The 17,838-nt window shown below is 47.2% G+C and overlaps 2 protein-coding genes across 3 annotated transcripts; one reads left to right on the top strand and one right to left on the bottom strand.

Moving 5' to 3' along the window:
• Nucleotides 1-2,835: 2,835 nt before the first annotated feature.
• On the bottom strand, nucleotides 2,836-5,435 carry TRMT112 (tRNA methyltransferase activator subunit 11-2). Its single transcript, XM_053367998.1, has 4 exons — nucleotides 5,270-5,435; nucleotides 4,019-4,120; nucleotides 3,334-3,426; nucleotides 2,836-3,107 (listed from the first exon to the last, which is right to left on the bottom strand). Exons 1-4 carry the CDS (start codon nucleotides 5,348-5,350, stop codon nucleotides 3,006-3,008), a joined length of 378 nt encoding a protein of 125 aa, XP_053223973.1. The 5' UTR covers nucleotides 5,351-5,435; the 3' UTR covers nucleotides 2,836-3,005.
• Nucleotides 5,436-6,548: 1,113 nt separating this feature from the next.
• Nucleotides 6,549-16,877, top strand: PRDX5 (peroxiredoxin 5). 2 transcript variants are annotated; one of them, XM_053367995.1, is made up of 6 exons: nucleotides 6,549-6,802; nucleotides 9,069-9,203; nucleotides 10,092-10,223; nucleotides 14,009-14,047; nucleotides 15,454-15,538; nucleotides 16,528-16,877. In XM_053367995.1, exons 1-6 carry the CDS (start codon nucleotides 6,650-6,652, stop codon nucleotides 16,539-16,541), a joined length of 558 nt encoding a protein of 185 aa, XP_053223970.1. In that variant the 5' UTR covers nucleotides 6,549-6,649; the 3' UTR covers nucleotides 16,542-16,877. The 2 variants fall into 2 exon arrangements, with proteins under 2 accessions (XP_053223970.1, XP_053223969.1); XM_053367994.1 differs by having other exon boundaries at nucleotides 6,550-6,802; nucleotides 15,474-15,538.
• The last annotated feature ends 961 nt before the right edge of the window (nucleotides 16,878-17,838 follow it).

Raw genomic sequence — 17,838 nt, 5'->3', positions numbered from 1 at the left:
CACCTTAATGAGGGTGAGAGTGTCGAAACCGTAGATCCACAGCTCTCCAGAAATAAGGAGGGAGATAGATTTGGGGAGGGGAAGGAAGACCCACAACACTTTTCTTTTCTTTTTGACCTCCTTTCTGCCTCCTTAGTACCGAGTTTCTTTATTAGGGCGTCTCTCAGGGGACGATAGTCCGCCCCCCGTTTCTCTTTCCCTCACAAAGGCCCATCCTCCCTCTGGGAATGTTGCATTATCACTTATAAGCAATAATAATAATAATATTAATAATAATAATTATTTAAAAACTTGGGGGAGGGTCCCCATGATGCAGGGGGGAGAGGAGGTTGTGTCTTACATCGTTTCTGCTTTGCATGGAGTCTGCCTTAAAAAAATTGGGGAAAGGGGTGTGTTTGAGTGTGCGGCTGCAGTGGTGGGAGTCCAGCCCCCCCCCCGCTCCTCCTCTGCAGAAGGGAAAAGGCAGGGCCTTTCACGCTCCATCCAAAGTTCTTTCACTTAATTCCCTTGTAGCAATAGTTAAAAAGGCAATTTGTGCTTTTTTTTTCAGGTGTGATTTCATATCAACCCCGCTCCCACAACTCCCCTCACACTACGAGGCTAAGCAGCTAGTTCCTTCCTGCGTCCCCATTAAGCCAACCCCATCTTACACCCAAAGCAATAAATGAAACCTCTTCCCCGCCTCTCCTTAATTCCCTTTTGACCCGCCAAACCAGGGGGGTGGGGAAGCTACGTTGGCCCACCAGCTGTTGGGACTACAACTCCCATGGGCCACGCTGGCTGCAGGGGCTGATGGGAGTTGGAGTCCGACAACGACGCTTGCGGTGGCCTGCAGCTTCCCTGTTCCTGCTCTAACTTAAACCAAGGAGGGAGGCTGCATGGCCTGTAGCTGAGAGCCGTGTACATAGCAATATATTTTACTGTATATTTGTTGCAGGAAAAAGAAATCTACCCCATTTCTGGCTCGCTTCCTCCCCCCCCCCCCCACCTACGCATGGGAGGGAGGTGGGCTGCAGCCTCCCTTGCCCTGGTTGCGGGGGGCGGAGGGGAGAGGAGAAGCTGGAGAAATTTTTTTTGTATTAAATTATGTGTGTGTACATATTATAAATACCTCTGATTTGTGTATAGGCGGCTACACATACACATTCATAGAGAGCTCTATTACTGAACAAATTAAAAAAGGTCATTGCGGCCTGACAGTCAACTGCTGTCTGTTGTTGTCTTCCTGCGTGGTGTGTGATGAGGCTGGGAAAACACACTGGCATAGCCCAGGGGGGCAGGTGTGCCCTCTGGATCCACAAATATTGAAAAGCATTGAAAGTACTCGGTTACCTGAGGTTCTGTCCCCACACCCCAGCAGAAGCGAATGTATTTTTACCCGCGATTTCCCAAGAAACTTTGATTTCTTAATAAAAGCTCAACAACTTTGGCTGCCCCCCCCAAACAAAGCAATGTATGCTGTCAGGAAAAAGTCAGCTGAGCTTGTCATCTAAATTACAAGCACCCTGGGAATGAATGAATGGCCTAAGAAACCATCCATAAGGTGGTCAAATGGGATAAACTAGCTAGAGGTCTTACAAACAACTCCCTGTTTATGTCAGTGAAATATTGGAGGGTGTGATGCTGGGGCTTTCTGATATATAGTTCAGTTTTTCTTCCCAAAGACTTGTCCTTAAGAACATTAAAAGAGACTTGTCCAGTCCAGTTTCCTGTTCTCACACTGACCAGATAACACAATGGGAATCCCACAGGCAGGATCCAAGTGAAACAGCAACTCTTGCTATTCCCCAGCAGCTGGTATTCAGAGGCCCATACTGCCTTTGACAGTGGAGGCAGAGCTTAAGATAGCCACTGATAATGTTCTCCATGAGAAATGATCTAATTCTTTTGTATAAGCCCTGCAGGTAGGTGGTCATCGCAACATTTATTTTTTATAAATCGCCACCTCCCTATCAGATTCTTGGAATTCTCCCTATGCCACACCCCTTCCTCGTCTTGCTGTGTAGCCTCCCTGGTTGGAATGTGTCCTTGAACTCTGATAATCCATGCTTCTTACTTGCCTGGATGAAGAGATCTTTGTGCATTTGTAGAAATTTCTGGAATCTCCTCCAATATCCCGCCTGCTTTTCCCCACCTACCACTGGCACATGTTCCAGCTGAAAGAGGCATGAGGCCCTTGGAGGGGTGGCAGAGTGTCAATGTGGTCCTCAGATCAAAAAGACTTTGCCATCCCTGTCTGAATTCTCTGTAATAGTGACTGGAGCTCTGGGAGGGTGAATGCACTTTCTCATCTAACCCCCTCAAAGTTCAGGATGAGGAAATTTGACCTCCTGATAATTGAGGCAGAGTCTGAGCGGTGATGGGATAGTGCCACTTTGCCTGCTTGAACAAACAGCATCAGGCCACAGATGACTGAGCCACATACGTCTGCAGGCCATAAATTACTATGGAAAGCTGTCCTGATTTGCAAAGAATACCCTGCACATTAAACAAAAAACCTAGCACATCAGGGAGAGCTAGAGCCTCCCTGCTCCTGTTGCTGTGCTAACTTTCTACTTACAAGGTGTGTTGTTTTTAAATAAACTGATATAGGAGTGCATTCAAAAATGGCATTCCCCGACTGCAGTCTAAAATACCACCGTTCATTCTGGGACCTCAGAACTCTGCAAGCTCATTCCGTTGCACAGTTAAACCCACTCTGTATTCTTGGGGGAGGAAGAAAAGATGCGTCTGCTAAAAACTGTGAAGAATAAGGCTGAGAAACGGGGAGATCAAGCACCTACACAATAAGGGGCAACGACAAGAGATCCACATAGTTAAATCGACACACCGATATTCAAGAACTTGTATTTATTTACATGCACAAAAAAGCAACCCAATATTATATTCAGAGCATCTCCTCCCCCCAACAGAAAAATAAGGGTGCTGGGCTTTCCACAGGAACATATCCCACCCCCCCTCACCCGCAAGGCTTGCTTCTCAAAGCTCCATTGACACAAACCAGCTCAAGTCTCCTCTTCGCTCAGCAACATGTTGGGTATCCCTTTAGTTATGGGAAACTCACGCCCAGTATCTGGGCATTTCAGCACACCTTCCACCACTTCCACCTGTACGAGAAGAAATATAAAAACAGCAGGTAAAGGGAACTGCACACCACTTTGAGAGCTGAAAACAGGAAGTGGCAAGGTGAAGAGAGAGAAGATAGGTGAAGATATCACAGCATTGGAAAGATGCTAGATTTTGCTCCTGGAAATTGAGGCAAGTGGTCACACTGCATTATGACAGGTTTCTGTGGGTCGGGGTGGGAAACAGGCAAAGAAGAGGTTCCCTTACCTCCATCAGCACATGATGGACTTTTCGAAGGAAATCCTCATTGCTCTCGAAGTCAGGGATGGGCTCAGGGGGCAGGTCTGATCGGTGACCCAACTGCAGAAGGATGCAGAATATAACAGTTTGTGCCATTTTCACAACCTTCCACACTATTCAAAGACCAGTTATCTCTCTTTAATCACCAAATACTGGTTATTTTACTCCACCCATGAGCTTCACTCTGGCATTTGTCTGCTCAGGTGGCGGCAGAAGACAGGGTGGGCCCACCTCCACCAAGTCAGGAATGGAAAACTTTTCTGTCCTCCACAGGCAGTCTTGACTAACTGCGGGGAACCTATATGCTCTTTGCCTTAGATCTCCACCAGTCAAGGAACACATTTGAAAATCTGTGGTCTCCTTCCCCTTCCTATGTCACTTGGTTCATTTGAGACATACAAGTTGTCCATTCTCCAGACTGTGCAGAAGTCTAAACACAAGTTTATTTAGGCATACAACACCCTTCAGTTCATAAATTCCCATGGTGGTTTACAGTAAATGAAGGAAATCGTGTGTGTGTGTGTGTGTGTACACACACATACAAAAATATAAATAGCAATTGGCTGTAGGAAGGGAAAAAAGAGACTACACCTCTATAATTCTAGCCAGTCTCCCCCTGCCCCCCAAAAAACTTCCAGAGCCAATTACTCACACTCTCCGCTGCCTCTACCAAAGCCGCCCATTCCACCTTGGGTACCATCCGCGCTGTGAACTCCGGGTTGAAATCGACATTGTTCACCTTCACTTCTGTGGCCTGTTAGAGGGGAGAAAGACTGATGGGAGAGCAGCGTGGCTCAAAGAACAAGGGAACAAATATTTCCTCCCCTGCATTTCCCTATGTGTAGTAGGATTCCCAGAGGTGGGAGGGGTGGAGGGGGAGGAGGACAGAGAGAATGGTATTGGAACAGGCATAGTCCACATGGTGCCATCTAGATGTACTCGGACTACAACTCCCATCATCCCTTACCATGCTAGCAGAAGCTGATGAGAGTTGTAGTACAATGGCATCTGGAGAGCTCCACATCGGCCACCCCTGCAGCAGAGCTTTATGTCACATGCAGTGTGGTAACAAAGGCATGACACGTGAAGTCCCAGGTACAGAATTCCATTTTGGCACTAAACTTACTAATGGTGCAAACCTATCCCAACCTCTCTGGAAATAAACTCCATTGAGCTCAATGGGATTATTTCCAAGCAGGTATATGTAGGACTGGACAGTAAGCAGATAGGACAAAACTGATGTGTATTACTTCTGCACCACAAATCTACAACAATAATAGTCTACAGATTACTAACATTCTAAATAAAGAAATTTCAGCACATGAAATGTGCTATATAAATGAGAATGGATGCAGTATTGTGGCTAAGAAACTGAACTGAACTGAACTAGAAAGCCACTAATTCACTTGTCACATAACTCGCAAGTGGCCTTAGGGGGAAGATGTGTGTGCGTGTTTAAATAAATCAGAATTTTAATATACACCATTTCCAAGGAGGCTCTGTTTGATACCCCAGAGAACCACTACCAGCAAGTTTGACAAAGTTAGATGCACCAACAATCTGACTTGATATAAGACAGCAAGGCTGTATTCCACATACTCTACCTTGAGTCCCTTGGAGAAAAGGTAGGAAATAAACACAATAAATAGAGACAAAGCTCAACCTTACAGCATTGTTTTTCAGCTAAACGATTGTTCATAGCAAGCACTATAGAGATGCTAAATACTGGTGATTGTTGTCAGCAAGCATAAACACCAGATTCCACTTAGGCAGCAAAAACAAAGCGGCGGGTGAGTGTGAAGGAGGGACCCTGGCTGTCAAGTCCCCACGTTATATATACTCTGCTCCCACCACCCAATTCTAGAGTGGGAAAGTGGGCGTGGTCTGAAGAAATCCCCGTTACCTGGATACGAAGGGGGAATCCTCCACCGGGCCTCACTCCTCGCACGTGGGAGGTGAGCATGTTGTGCGTCAGGAGCTTCATGTTTTCAAGACAGCGGCCACCAAAGCAAGCGAAGGTAACATGTGCGTGCGTAATAAGCCTCGGACAACTTCCGGTTTGGTTGAAAGGCCGGTTTTTCTCACCCACTTCCGGTCGTTTTTTTATCACTCACTTCCGGCGACCATGCGCAACGGCTCCTCCGCGCGTATGAGAAACCTGACCTTCCTCCCAGTCAGTTCCGGTTAATTTTTGTTCCCAACCACGTGGATCTGTGGGTGGGGCAGCGTTTGTTTTCTAACCCGAGAGTCGCTTGGAAATGTGTCAAATAGCCATACAATATTGTTAAGTGTTTGTAAACAGCGCGGTCGGTATACAAAAAAAGAGCACACTGTGCACATCGTAGAACTGGTAGGCTTATTTGCCAATACAAAGTAGTGAGGAGCGCCCTTATTACGCAACTCGAAATTAGAATGCAAAGAAGGCCGAGCAAGCAAGCGCGATCCTGCACGTGCTTAACTCGGAAGTCACTCCCTCTGTCCAACAGTCTTCGTATTCCAAATAAGCACTGAACTGCGGTGCTTTGCAGCCTTGCAGATCACTCCTGTGTCTACTCAGGAAATAAATGGCGTTGAAACCTATGAGACACAACTCCCAAGTCAGGCCTTACTAAAATCACTGGGATTTACTTTGCGAGTAAAAACATGGAAATCTGTGCGCGCAAGGATGGGCCTACTCCCAAACTCGCGTGGCGTATGAAAAGTCTTACTCGGAAGTGAGCTACCCCACTAATCATCAGTGGGGCTTACGCCCGAGAAAACGTACATAAAGAGTGCAACCTGTTGCAGCCCATGCTTGTGCCACATTTACTCAGGAGTACAGCAGGTCCTCCTGAGCTTCATGAGATTTAATCCCGGGTGATCAGCATACAAGAGGGTTGCCTGCTGAGGCTACGCGTGCTTCCTCGAGAGCAAATTTTCCATGGTGTTCAATAGGACGTACATATTTAGGAAATAAATGCCCAGATGTTCATATCCTGCAAAAGTAGGCTGCACGCCTACCTGTGAGTAAGTGCCACTGAAATTATTTCTGAGTCTTCTTTGGCGATCACTCCTAGCCGAATAAGATTGTCTTTCATGAACACGGTCGTAGAACTGGGACAATCTGGCCGAGCCGATCGTGATAATTCCGAAGCATGCAAATGAGGTGGATGCAAATTTCCCCACTAGCCCCCTTGCGGTGGAATTAAAAAGCGGGCCTGGGTGCTTTGCGCCTGCACGACTTGGAGGAGGAGGACTTCAAAGGGCCGGGGTTGCCGCGGCAGCTGTCACTCCCGCGATTTCCATGGCAACGAGGTGGAAAGGGGCGGAGGTGCTGGGCTGGCTGAGTCGCCGCTGGGGAGCAAGTCCAGGCTCCCCTCTTGGAAAGGGTTGGTCGGCAGCAGGGATCGTTCAGCGGGCCTTTGCAACCGGAGCACCAGCCATGGCGGCCCTCAAGGTGAGACCTAGGAGAGGGGAGTCTGCGGAGAGAGAGAAAAGACCCCTCTTCTCCAGAGCCCCTTGCAAAAGAGCGCCCCCTTCCAGCCCCATAGAAGCCAGGCAACCCAGGCCGCCCTATAGGGCATCTGCCCAGGGTCTGTGCAAAATATGCCCTCCTCCCGCAATGGACAAGGAGAGCCCCACAGACACAGAGGACGGGCCAGCTTTGGAAGCCCCATTGCAAAAGAACAGCCCCATCCCCATAGAATTCCATCTGGGGATCCGTGCAATAGAAAGCCCACCCCTCTTCTGCAAATGAACACCCCATTGAGTACTGTTTAGGCTGTTTCACAGCTCCCCACAGTGCGTCAGCTCTGGGGCCTGTGCAATAGAAAGCATTTAGAGAAAAGTAGCACCCGCCCCACACCTGTGTAATAAACCCTGCTCCCATGCAGCCCCATAGAGAGTAGGACACTCCTCTGTCCTATAGAACGCCAGCACTGGAAGGCCCATTGCAAAAAGAAAAAAACCTCCAACCTCATAGTAGTCTGGGATCTGTTTACTGGGGGGAGGGAACAGGCTGCCTCACAACTCCCTGTAGTCCACCTGCTCTGTAGTCTATGCTATCAAAAGCCTTTAGAAAAGAGTACCTCCTCAAGCCCCATAGAGCAAGGCCACTCACCCCCATGCAGAAGAACAGCTTCACTGACGACAGATGGTTCCTGAGATCACTAGTCCTTGGTCTCTGAAATAACAAGCCCTAATGGGAAAGAGACACCCCAGCCTCAGGGAAATTGGGTGCATCCCTGACCCTGTAGAAAGGCAGCCGCCCTTGATCTGTGGGGCTGCTCCGCCCAGTACAAGAGTGAATGTCTAACCAAGGAATGCAGTGGAAAAGAGCACAGCCACTCCAGACATTAAGCCCACACTTAAGCCAGTCAAATTCAATTTCTTAAAGGTTTACATGTTTCTGCTGTCCCTGTAGCAGAGGTTTCCTAAGGTTCCATCAGATAAAAATGGGACATGACTTTCTAGGACCTAGCTTGGGGGGGAGAAGGGCAGTGGGAAAGCACCTAGCCCCATAGAACACAACCTCTAGGTTTCTTTTTATGCAATAATGGTCAGGAATGATGGGAATTGTAGTCCTTCAAAGGTGAGGAAGGCTGAAGAGACATTTTATCTGAGATCCCTCTAACCTTCCCTTGTCTGCCCCATTTGAATTCCAAACCTTGATCCGTAGCACATGTGCTTTACCACATACGTTTAGGGCTATGGAACTGCAGGGAAACCCACATCCGTTAGCAGTGGCGTAGCGTGGGTTGTCAGCACCCGGGGCAAGGCAAGTAATTTGCGCCCCCTAACCCGTGGATTTGCGCCCCCTAACCCTAACCCCCAGATGTTGCGCCCGGTGCGGCCGGCACCCCCTGCACCCCCCACGCTACGCCACTGTCCGTTAGGCCTGAATTCAGTTGATACCTTGGAGTCCCCACCACCAGAGCAAAATAGGAACATAGGAAGCCACCTTATACCAAGTCAGACCTTTGGGTTTTGTCTACACTGACTGGCAGAAGCTCTCCAGAGTTTCAGGAACAGGGGACATCACTGGCCTGACCTGGAGATGCCGGGAATCGAACCTGAAACCTTCTGCACTCAAAGGAGATGCTTCCCCACTGAGCTGCAGCTTTGTGTCCTCTTTCCCCTGGATCAGGGTTTGGGTTACTTGTGGCCCTCAGAAGGTTGCCAACAAGGGAATGTGGCCCTCGGGATGAGAAAGGTTTCCCCTCCTCCTGAATTAAGAGGACGGCGAGTCCTGTGTGCTTTATAATAATATAATAATAATAATTAATTATTTATACCCTGCCCATCTGGCTGGGTTTCCTCAGCCACTCTGGGTGGCTTCCAACAAAACACTAAAATACAATAACCAATTAAACATTAAAAGCTTCCCTAAACAGGGCTGCCTTCAGATGTCTTCTAAAAGTCTGGTAGTTGTTTTTCTCTTTGACATCTGGTGGGAGGGTGTTCCACAGGGCGGGTGCCACTACCCAGAAGGCCCTCTGCCTGGTTCCCTGTAACTTGGCTTCTTGAAGCGAGGGAACCGCCAGAAGTCCCTTGGCGCTGGACCTCAGTGTCCGGGCAGAACGATGGAGGTGGAGACGCTCCTTCAGGTATACTGGACCGAGGCCATTTAGGGCTTTAAAGGTCAGCACCAACACTTTGAATTGTGCTCGGAAATGTACTGGGAGCCAGTGTAGGTCTTTACTGCTCTTTCCTCTCTCTGACAGGTTGGAGACAAGTTGCCCAGCGTGGAGGTCTACGAGGGTGACCCTGGCAACAAGGTGAATGTGGCGAGCCTCTTCACAGGCAAGAAGGGGATCTTGTTTGGGGTGCCTGGTGCGTTCACTCCAGGTTGTTCAAAAGTGAGTAAGACCTGGGTGTGTCCATCTCCCCACACACCCTTCCAGCCCAGTCCCAAACTTTTTCTTTAATTATTCTTTATTAATTCTGCAAATAAAAATTAATACACCTTTATTAAGGCTGCAGATCATAAATAACAAAAAAAAAATGAACGAAATCCCCAGAATGACAATAATGGTAAGAAAAACAAACAAATGAAATACAAAAACAAAAGTTAGCATTTAGTCTGATTCTTCTGCCCTCTCCGTATCATGCAGCATAAGGTGCCCAGGATACCTGGCACTGATCTTCCATGTCAAATCTTTTATCTGTTGAGAATTCCATTAACCAGCATGCCTGGCCTGGTGTATTTGGGGCCTCACCCGTCCCAGTCTTTGAATCCAAACTTGATGGTACATTGGCAAGAGCTGTAGGAAAGCTAGAACGACAAGCAATCTTTTGTAAACAGCCCTGGGGCCCTCTGGATGAAGGATGGCTTATTTTTTTAAAAAAAGAATTAAGTAAAAAATCTTAGCATTCAAACCAATGCTGTCATTGTGGTCAGATATAACCCTCGAGAACTACTGAAGGGAATCCAGCCTGGCTCAGGCTAAGAATTGGGAGTGGGGTCTAGTAAGAATGGTGTGTTCTCAGCCTAGGAACTTCTGGCCTGAAGACCTATATCAGGGATGGGGAACATCCAGATGGGGAACTCCCAACTCCCATCAGACCTAGGCAGCATGGCCAAACATCAGGAAAGATGTTGTAATCCAACAATATCTGAAAAGATGCAAGCTCCCCATCCCTGGTGCTGTTTTCTGCTATTCTTATTCCCCTGCTCCCTTTATGTGCTACCCCATGAAAGTCTCTGATAGTTTGTTCTTCCCTGTTGCACCCACACCCTGACACAGACCCACCTCCCAGGCTACGTGGAGAAGGCAGGACAGCTGAAGGGCAAAGGAGTGGAGGTCATCGCCTGCTTGTCTGTCAACGACGTCTTCGTCATGAGCGAGTGGGGAAAGGCTCACAAAGCCGAGGGAAAGGTAATGGGCGAGTCACACTTTTTAAAACAGTCAAGTTTCTAGTCCTTATGGTCTCCATCTCTCACTTGCTCCCTCCCTCCCCCCCACACATACACACCTCGGACTTCATATATGGCACCTCCAGGTAGCACTGGGTGAGACTCCCTGTCTGAAATCTTGGAGAGCCACTGCCAGTCAGTGTGTTTACCATTTTGGCATATAAACTGCATATAAATTTTAAAAATATTATTACTATTATTAGTCGTATTAGTCTGCCCTTCACCCAAATGACCTAGTAGGTTACAACAATTTATAATATTGAGCTACAGGGACCAAACACAGCTTCCTATCTGCTCCCAGTTAGTAGCTGGAGGCTGGGGAAATTTATATGGGTCCTCCAGCCATTGCAAGTTTTAAAGGCTCTTTGTGCAGGGAAAGGATCGGTAGTGAATTAAATGCTTGACTCTCGTCCCCTGCTCTCTCAATCCCACTAGAACTGGGCTTGGCTGGATAGATCATCAGAGCTCTGTACCAGCCCAAAGAAGAACAGAGGCAATACCCCAACGGGGACAGAAAATGCTCTCTCTGCTGCTTCCGTGATTCTCCCAGGCCCTGCTTGTGTCTCCAGATAGGCAAAGGTTCCTCGTTAAGCAAATCCCTCTTCAGAATCCAAGTATGTTAATGAATTTAGATAGCGGAAGGGAGAAGAGGATAAAAGGTTAACAGGGCCAGAGGGAATTCTTCCTATTCTTGTAGTAGCAGAGGGAGGTAGATTGCTGCAAACTAATCTGGGAAGTTTTTTAAAAAAACATGGCAGGAACCATGAGACGGAGTAACAGCCATCAACTTGGATTAGGCAAATTCCTCGAGTAGAAGGCTACCGGTAGCTACTAGCCAAGGTGGCTATTCTCCCTGCACTGTCAGAGGCAGTCTGCCTCCGAATACTCACTACTGGGAATTGCAAGGGGGGGAGAATTGCCATTGCTTGCAGGCTTCCCATTGGGGTCTCCACTGCGAGGACAGAGTGCTGGACTGCACAGGCCGTTGGCCTGTCCAAGGTCTCTTTGTATATTCTTCAGAGTGGCTTATGTACAATCGATTAAAACAAGATGCCCCCTGCCCTCAGGCTTACAATCTAAAAAAACAAAAGCAAACAAAAGACACCCAAGGGGAAAGGGCCAGCGAGGGCAGAGGTGGGGGAATTGAACTTGGGTACCATTTCTTAGAACACAGGCCACAGATTTATTGTTGTTGTTTAGTCATTTAGTTGTGTCCAACTCTTCGTGACCCCCTGGACCAGAGCACGCCAGGCACTCCTGTCTTCCACTGCCTCCCGCAGTTTGGTCAAACTCATGTTCGAAGCTTCGTGAACACTGTCCAACCATCTCGTCCTCTGTCGTCCCCTTCTCCTTATGCCCTCCATCTTTCCCAACATCAGTATAATAATAATAATAATAATTAATTTATTTGTACCCCGCCCATCTGGCTGGGTTTCCCCAGCCACTCTGAGCGGCTTCCAACAAAGATGAAAAATACACTAAAATGTCACATATTAAAAACTTCCCTGAACAGGGCTGCCTTCAGATGTCTTCTGAATGTCAGGTAGTTGTTTATCGCTTTGACATCTGATGGGAGGGCGTTCCACAGGGCGGGCGCCACTACCGAGAAGGCCCTCTGTCTGGTTCCCTGTAACTTGGCCTCTCGCAGTGAGGGAACCGCCAGAAGGCCCTCGGAGCTGGACCTCAGGGTCTTTTCCAGGGCGTCTTCTCTTCTCACGAGGTGGCCAAAGTATTGGAGCCTCAGCTTCAGGATCTGTCCTTCCAGTGAGCACTCAGGGCTGATTTCCTTAAGAATGGAGAGGTTTGATCTTCTTGCAGTCCATGGGACTCTCAAGAGTCTCCTCCAGCACCATAATTCAAAAGCATCAATTCTTTGGCGATCAGCCTTCTTGATGGGCCAGCTCTCACTTGCGTACATCACTATTGGGAAAACCATAGCTTTAACTATACGGACCTTTGTTGGCAAGGTGATATCTCTGCTTTTAAGATTATTTAGAGCCAAAGGCCAAGGCCTACCAGAAAAGAAATATTCTTGTCTGGCTCCTAAAGCTATGTGATGACAGCAGCAGGCAAGCTTCCCCAGGGAGAGCATTCCTCAAGCAGGGAGTCACCTACATAATAATAGTTTCCTTTTGTTGTTGTATTAATAAAAGTCGCTGGTTTTGTAAAAGAATGGCAAGCAGGGTTTAAAAGGACACAGGAATCTGCCTTCGGCTGAGTCGGGCCATTAGTCTATCTAACTCAGCATTGCCGTATCTATTATTTAACAAAATTTATATACCGCTCAATTAAAAAAACCACACACACAAAGATTTAATTGGTTCACAAAAATACACCGTCCATACTGACTGGCAGTGACTTTCCAGGGAGTTTCTTCCAGCTTTATCTGGAGATGCTACAAGTGATTGAACTTGGGACCTTCTGCATGCAAAGCATACTACTAAACTATGGCCTTAGGCTGCAAAAAAAGAGAGAGAAAGTCAGAGCTGCTTTCTGTATTCACCCTCGGCTATCTGAAATTTAGGGGAAATGCTGGCTGACAGGCCCAGACAGATACACAGAGATCTTTCTCTTCATTTCTTTCTCTCTTTTAAAAAAGCTTATTTTCCCTTAATTTGGCATTACGTGTATTTGTTTAATGAGCATGGTAGAAGTGGGAGGGTGGCTGGGAGAGGCTGCCTGGAGGGGGTGGAAAGACACCGCGATCCTGGCCTCAGCAAAACAGCACATGCCTCTCTCCTAGAAGTGCTTTCTGCTTTGTCCTCCAGGCGCACTGCACTAGCAAGACTTGCTTGTGTAACTCTGGGAACGGCTGTTTCGTTTGTTATGCAACAGTGGCTTGCAACAGAGAGTGTTCCTTTTCAACGTAGGAACTGCCTTGCAGGATCTGACCAAACTCCTTCTGTTCTGGTCTTGCGTAAAGGAAAAAGGCTGTAGATCTGTGGCAGAGCATAGCTGCATTGCAAGCAGCACATCCCAGGTTCAGTCCCCAGCATCTCCAGGCAGGGCTCAGTGAGAGACTCCTGCTTAAAAAGGTGGAAAGCCATTGCCAGTCCATGTTGAAAGTACAGTGGTACCTCGGGTTACAGACGCTTCAGGTTACAGACACGTCAGGTTACAGACTCCGCTAACCCTGAAATAATACCTCAGGTTAAGAACTTTGCTTCAGGATGAGAACAGAAATCGTGCGGCGGCAGCGGGAGGCCCCATTCGCTAAAGTGGTACCTCAGGTTAAGAACAGTTTCAGGTTAAGAACGAATTAAGTTCTTAACCCGAGGTACCACTGTACAGTTCAGGCATCCCCTCCCCGTTGTTTTGTTTGCAAGGGGAGCAAAGGGGAATTCTGCCCCAGACAGAATCAGAAAAGTCTGCATCCAATAGTGAAAATAACATAAGGAAAGCATAATATTAGGGGAAATATACTTTGCGGACATGTGTACGTTGGGCAAATCTGAATACAAAGGGACATATGTATTAGGATATATTAATGTGCCGGTGCATTTTATTGATAACTTAAATTTAAAAAATCTCAAAACAGATGTGAAAATGTGGAGAACTGAATTTGAGATTCTGAAATCCTCTCATTCGAATGGCCGCAGTCATTAAACTGGTGTTTTTGCAGGGTTTGTAACAAATTTATTTTAAAGGTTTGTGCTTCTTGGACGTCACTGCTCAGCCTTCAGCGATTCTGCCTGTTGGAATAGCGGCGGTCCCCTTAAATGTTTGTGTTTTGCTTTCTCTCCTCAGGTCCGGATGTTGGCTGATCCCACAGGAGCATTTGGGAAGGTACTGGAATCTCTTGTCGTAGGGTAGGGCTGAGGGAACCTTATTCCAGCTCTTTGTCCCCCACCCCCACAAGTCAACTTTACAGGTGGGCAGGGGGCCACCCACCAGAGAATCATCTGATGCCATGTTGACATCAGGTGACTGACAGGCTCTCCAGCTGACCTATCAAAGTTGGCCTGTGGGGGGTGGGGTTGGAGGTGTCTGCATCAACACTGCGCACTCCCTTCTGATGGACGGGAGGGCGTGGTTTGATGAAATGTCCTCAAGACCCCCTGTGGCAGAGTGTCAATGTAGGCTTTCTGTCCTCCTTGCTGCCCTGAAACACACATCTAGGATCTCTGGGTTGAAGGATCCTGAGCAGCACAGCTCAGACCCTCTCCCTGTCTGAGACCCCAGAGAGCCACTTCATATACCTCCATACTGCTGTCAGTTTGACACTTAAAGGTGGTTTATTTATTTATTTATTTGCATAGATTGGTCCTATGTCCATAGCCACTTCAGAAAGAACAGGTGTGCTAGGTTGCTACCCCTAAGGGACCACTGTCTACAATCAACATGGAGAAACAACAGAGCAAGTTAGGAGGTGGAGACATGAGCAGGAAGCAGGCCTGGTGCCAGCGGTTGCTCAGTAAGGCCAAATACTGGCCAAGTGTCCCGGAGGCTCAGAAAGACCCCTCGCCTATGCAGGCCAGATGTGCCATCTTTACCACCCTCCTTACTCTGCCCCAGGCAACTGAGGCTGATGGGAGACAAGAGTCTAGTGACATCTGAAGGGAACCCAGTTGCACATGGCTGCAATAAAGTATCATGTGGGGCCAGGAGGGAGCTAGGGACTTTTTTAGCCTGAGGGCCACATTCCCTTTTAAGCAACCATTCAGGGGCCACATGCCAATGCTGGCTGGGGGAAGAGCAACAATTGTAAATTGTAAGTCAGTTATTTTACATCCTCCATCCAGCCAAGCAAGAATCGTAATTGGATATTTCAGTGACACATTCCAGCCAAGCCAAAAACACTCAAGGAGGGTGCAGATCGGGACCAGTGAGGGCTGTTACCTGGAGGAGAGTCCTGAGGATCAGAACAAGAGGTCTGGAGAACTACAATAGACCCCTTGATCTGAGGTTCCTCCACCTCGTGGCTAAGGGAAAGATCCAAAGGATCCTGAGAAAAAGATTTTTTTTGGGGGGGGGTCAACTGGAGGTGTTCAGGAAGCAGATCCTGGCAATAAGGAGTAGCAAGGGAAAATAGGCCGGAGTCATTCCAGGAAACCGGAGTCCATTTGACAGCTGAGAATGGCAGTATTTAATCATGCCTGCAAAACATGGACCCCTGGGTGTCAGGTTTTTGTTTTTTTATAACAGGAACAGTATGCGTCTCCCTTCTTACTCTCCTCTAAGTTCCCACCCAATTGTTTCCCCTTTCACACAGGCCACAAACCTGTTGCTGGACAAAGAGCCACTTCGGGAACTTTTTGGGACCCAGCGATCCAAACGGTAAGGGGAACTGGGGGGTTGGGGGTAGGAGAGGCAGAACTTTAAGATCTGGGTGGCAGAAGAGCAAAAGAACAAAGAGCCATCCTCTGCCCTTCTCTCCAAACTGCTGCACATCTTCTCTTGGGGGATGGGAAGAAATTCATTTCAGTTACGTTTAAAGCCAAAGCAAATCCCCGCTTTCCAAAACAGTATGAGAATTGAGAACCAAAACACAGCCCTGCTTTGAAATTTGCATGCATCTCAATTTTGTGACACAGTTCTCCAACCAAAGGATGTTTACAAAAATGTGCATATTAGGGGGAAATGTGCATAATTGAATACATTAATAGAATCATAGAATGGTAGCATTGGAATGGACTCTTTAAGAATTATCTAGTCCAACCCCCTGCCATGCAAGAATCACAGCTAAAGAATCCCTGATAGATTGCCATCCAATCTTTTTTTTTTTAAAAAAAATATATGTGCAGAAATTGCTTGCAAAAAATGTGTAGCTTAGTCAAAACTGTATTAAAAAAATGCTGTTTCTCAGGATTGCCTCAGAAATGTGAAACCTGAATTTAAAATGACTGGAAAAATGAGAAACTGAGAACACCAAAACTGACATATCCACTCTGGAGAGTTTGGCTGTTAGAACTGCTCAGGTGGTTGCAGCTCTGCCTGTTTTTGAAAGCACTAAGTTTTGGAGTTGAAGCACCTACACTTTGGAACTCCCTGCTCTTTGATATTAGGCAGGTTCATTTCCTGCATCATTTTGGGGCCTGCTTGGGAAACTGTAGCTCTGTGAGGGGAACAGGGGCCCCAGCTCCTTTGACAAACTACAGTTGGCAGGGTTCTTTGGGGGAAGCCATGGCTGTTTTAAAGTGGCCTGACACTGCTTTAAACGTATAAGTGCAGATGGGGCCTTCTTAAGTCACCATCCAAATGTAAAAAAACTAAACTTTTGCTTGTCCTGAGCCGTGTGTGTCTTCCATCTCTGTCTCCCCCTGCAGGTTCTCCTTGGTAGTCGAAGATGGTGTGGTGAAGGCCCTCAACATAGAAGAGGATGGCACAGGCCTCACCTGCAGTTTGGCCAGCAACATCCTATCTCAGCTCTGAGACCTGGGACACCGCGGCTGTTAACCGTCTCCTAAACCCTGACAGCAAGAGACGCACAAAAGCACCCACCCTCACCTGGTTCTTACTATGCAGAAGGGATGGTGGGCTGATTTATTTCCCCCTCACAGCTTCTAAGATTTGGCCTTTACAAGGGCAGGGATGTGTATGTAGCTGCTTTGAATCCCTTCTCTGTCTTGACTCCGTTATCTTGGACACTATTGCCTGAAATAAAAATTATACTGGATTTCTCTATTGTGGTTTTCTGTTAACTGAGGGTGCGCCCATGCCAAGATGGCATTCAATTGCTTATTGCTGCTATTATTGTTCCTGTTCCTCTTGTTACCGTTGAATTATTAATCGTCTTCTAAAGCACCGTCTCAAGGTAATTTACACATAATTTAAACCAGTTAAAAATGCAAAAAAAAAACCCCACAACCATTTAAACCAACACTAAAACCCTAACAGAGGTGGATGCTTGTGGAAAAGACTTATTTATCCAGCTGGGGGAAAGCCTCTAAACAGTCACAGTTTCACCCAAAGAATCCTGGGAACTGTAGGTTTGTTAAGCATGTTAGGAGTTGTGAAGAGACCACTCAAGAGAGCTACTATCCACAGCACCCTTAACAAACTACAGTTCCCAGGATTCTTTGGAGGAAGCCATAGCTGTTAAAGTGGTATAAAGTGGTATAAGAGTGCTTTAATAATAAATTTTTATTTATACCCCACCCTTCCTGGTTCAGAAAACCGGGCTCAGGACGGCTAACAACAAATTTAAAACACTTAATTGATGCAACAAAAAACAGCATAAAATACAGTATAAAATGTGAATAACAATAAATTCAGAATTCAAAAATCAATTTAGGGGGAAATCCATCCAATAAATATTAGATGATCACCAGGGCTAGCTGGCTAAATTAGTCCTATTTGGGCCAGCGAGGAGACCAGGGAAAAATTAGCTGTGGGATCCCAGAGCAGGTAATCTTCATAAAAAGGGGAAGGGGAAGGAAGGAAGGGGAATAAAAGATCAGGCTAAGTTCAATTTGAAAGCCAGGCGGAATAGCTCTGTCTTACAGGCCCTGCGGAAGGAAATTAAATCCTGCAGGGCCCTGGTCTCATGGGGTAGAGCATTCCACCAGGTTGGAGCCATCACTGAGAAGGCCCTGGCCCTGGTGGAAGATAATCTGACTTCCTTAGGGCCTGGGACT

Source organism: Podarcis raffonei, chromosome 16, assembly GCF_027172205.1.
Source record: "Podarcis raffonei isolate rPodRaf1 chromosome 16, rPodRaf1.pri, whole genome shotgun sequence".
In the NCBI taxonomy this organism is placed as follows: Eukaryota; Metazoa; Chordata; class Lepidosauria; order Squamata; family Lacertidae; genus Podarcis; species Podarcis raffonei.
The sequence above is the reverse complement of the archived record's forward strand: the minus strand, read 5'-3'. Positions and strand labels throughout refer to the sequence as shown.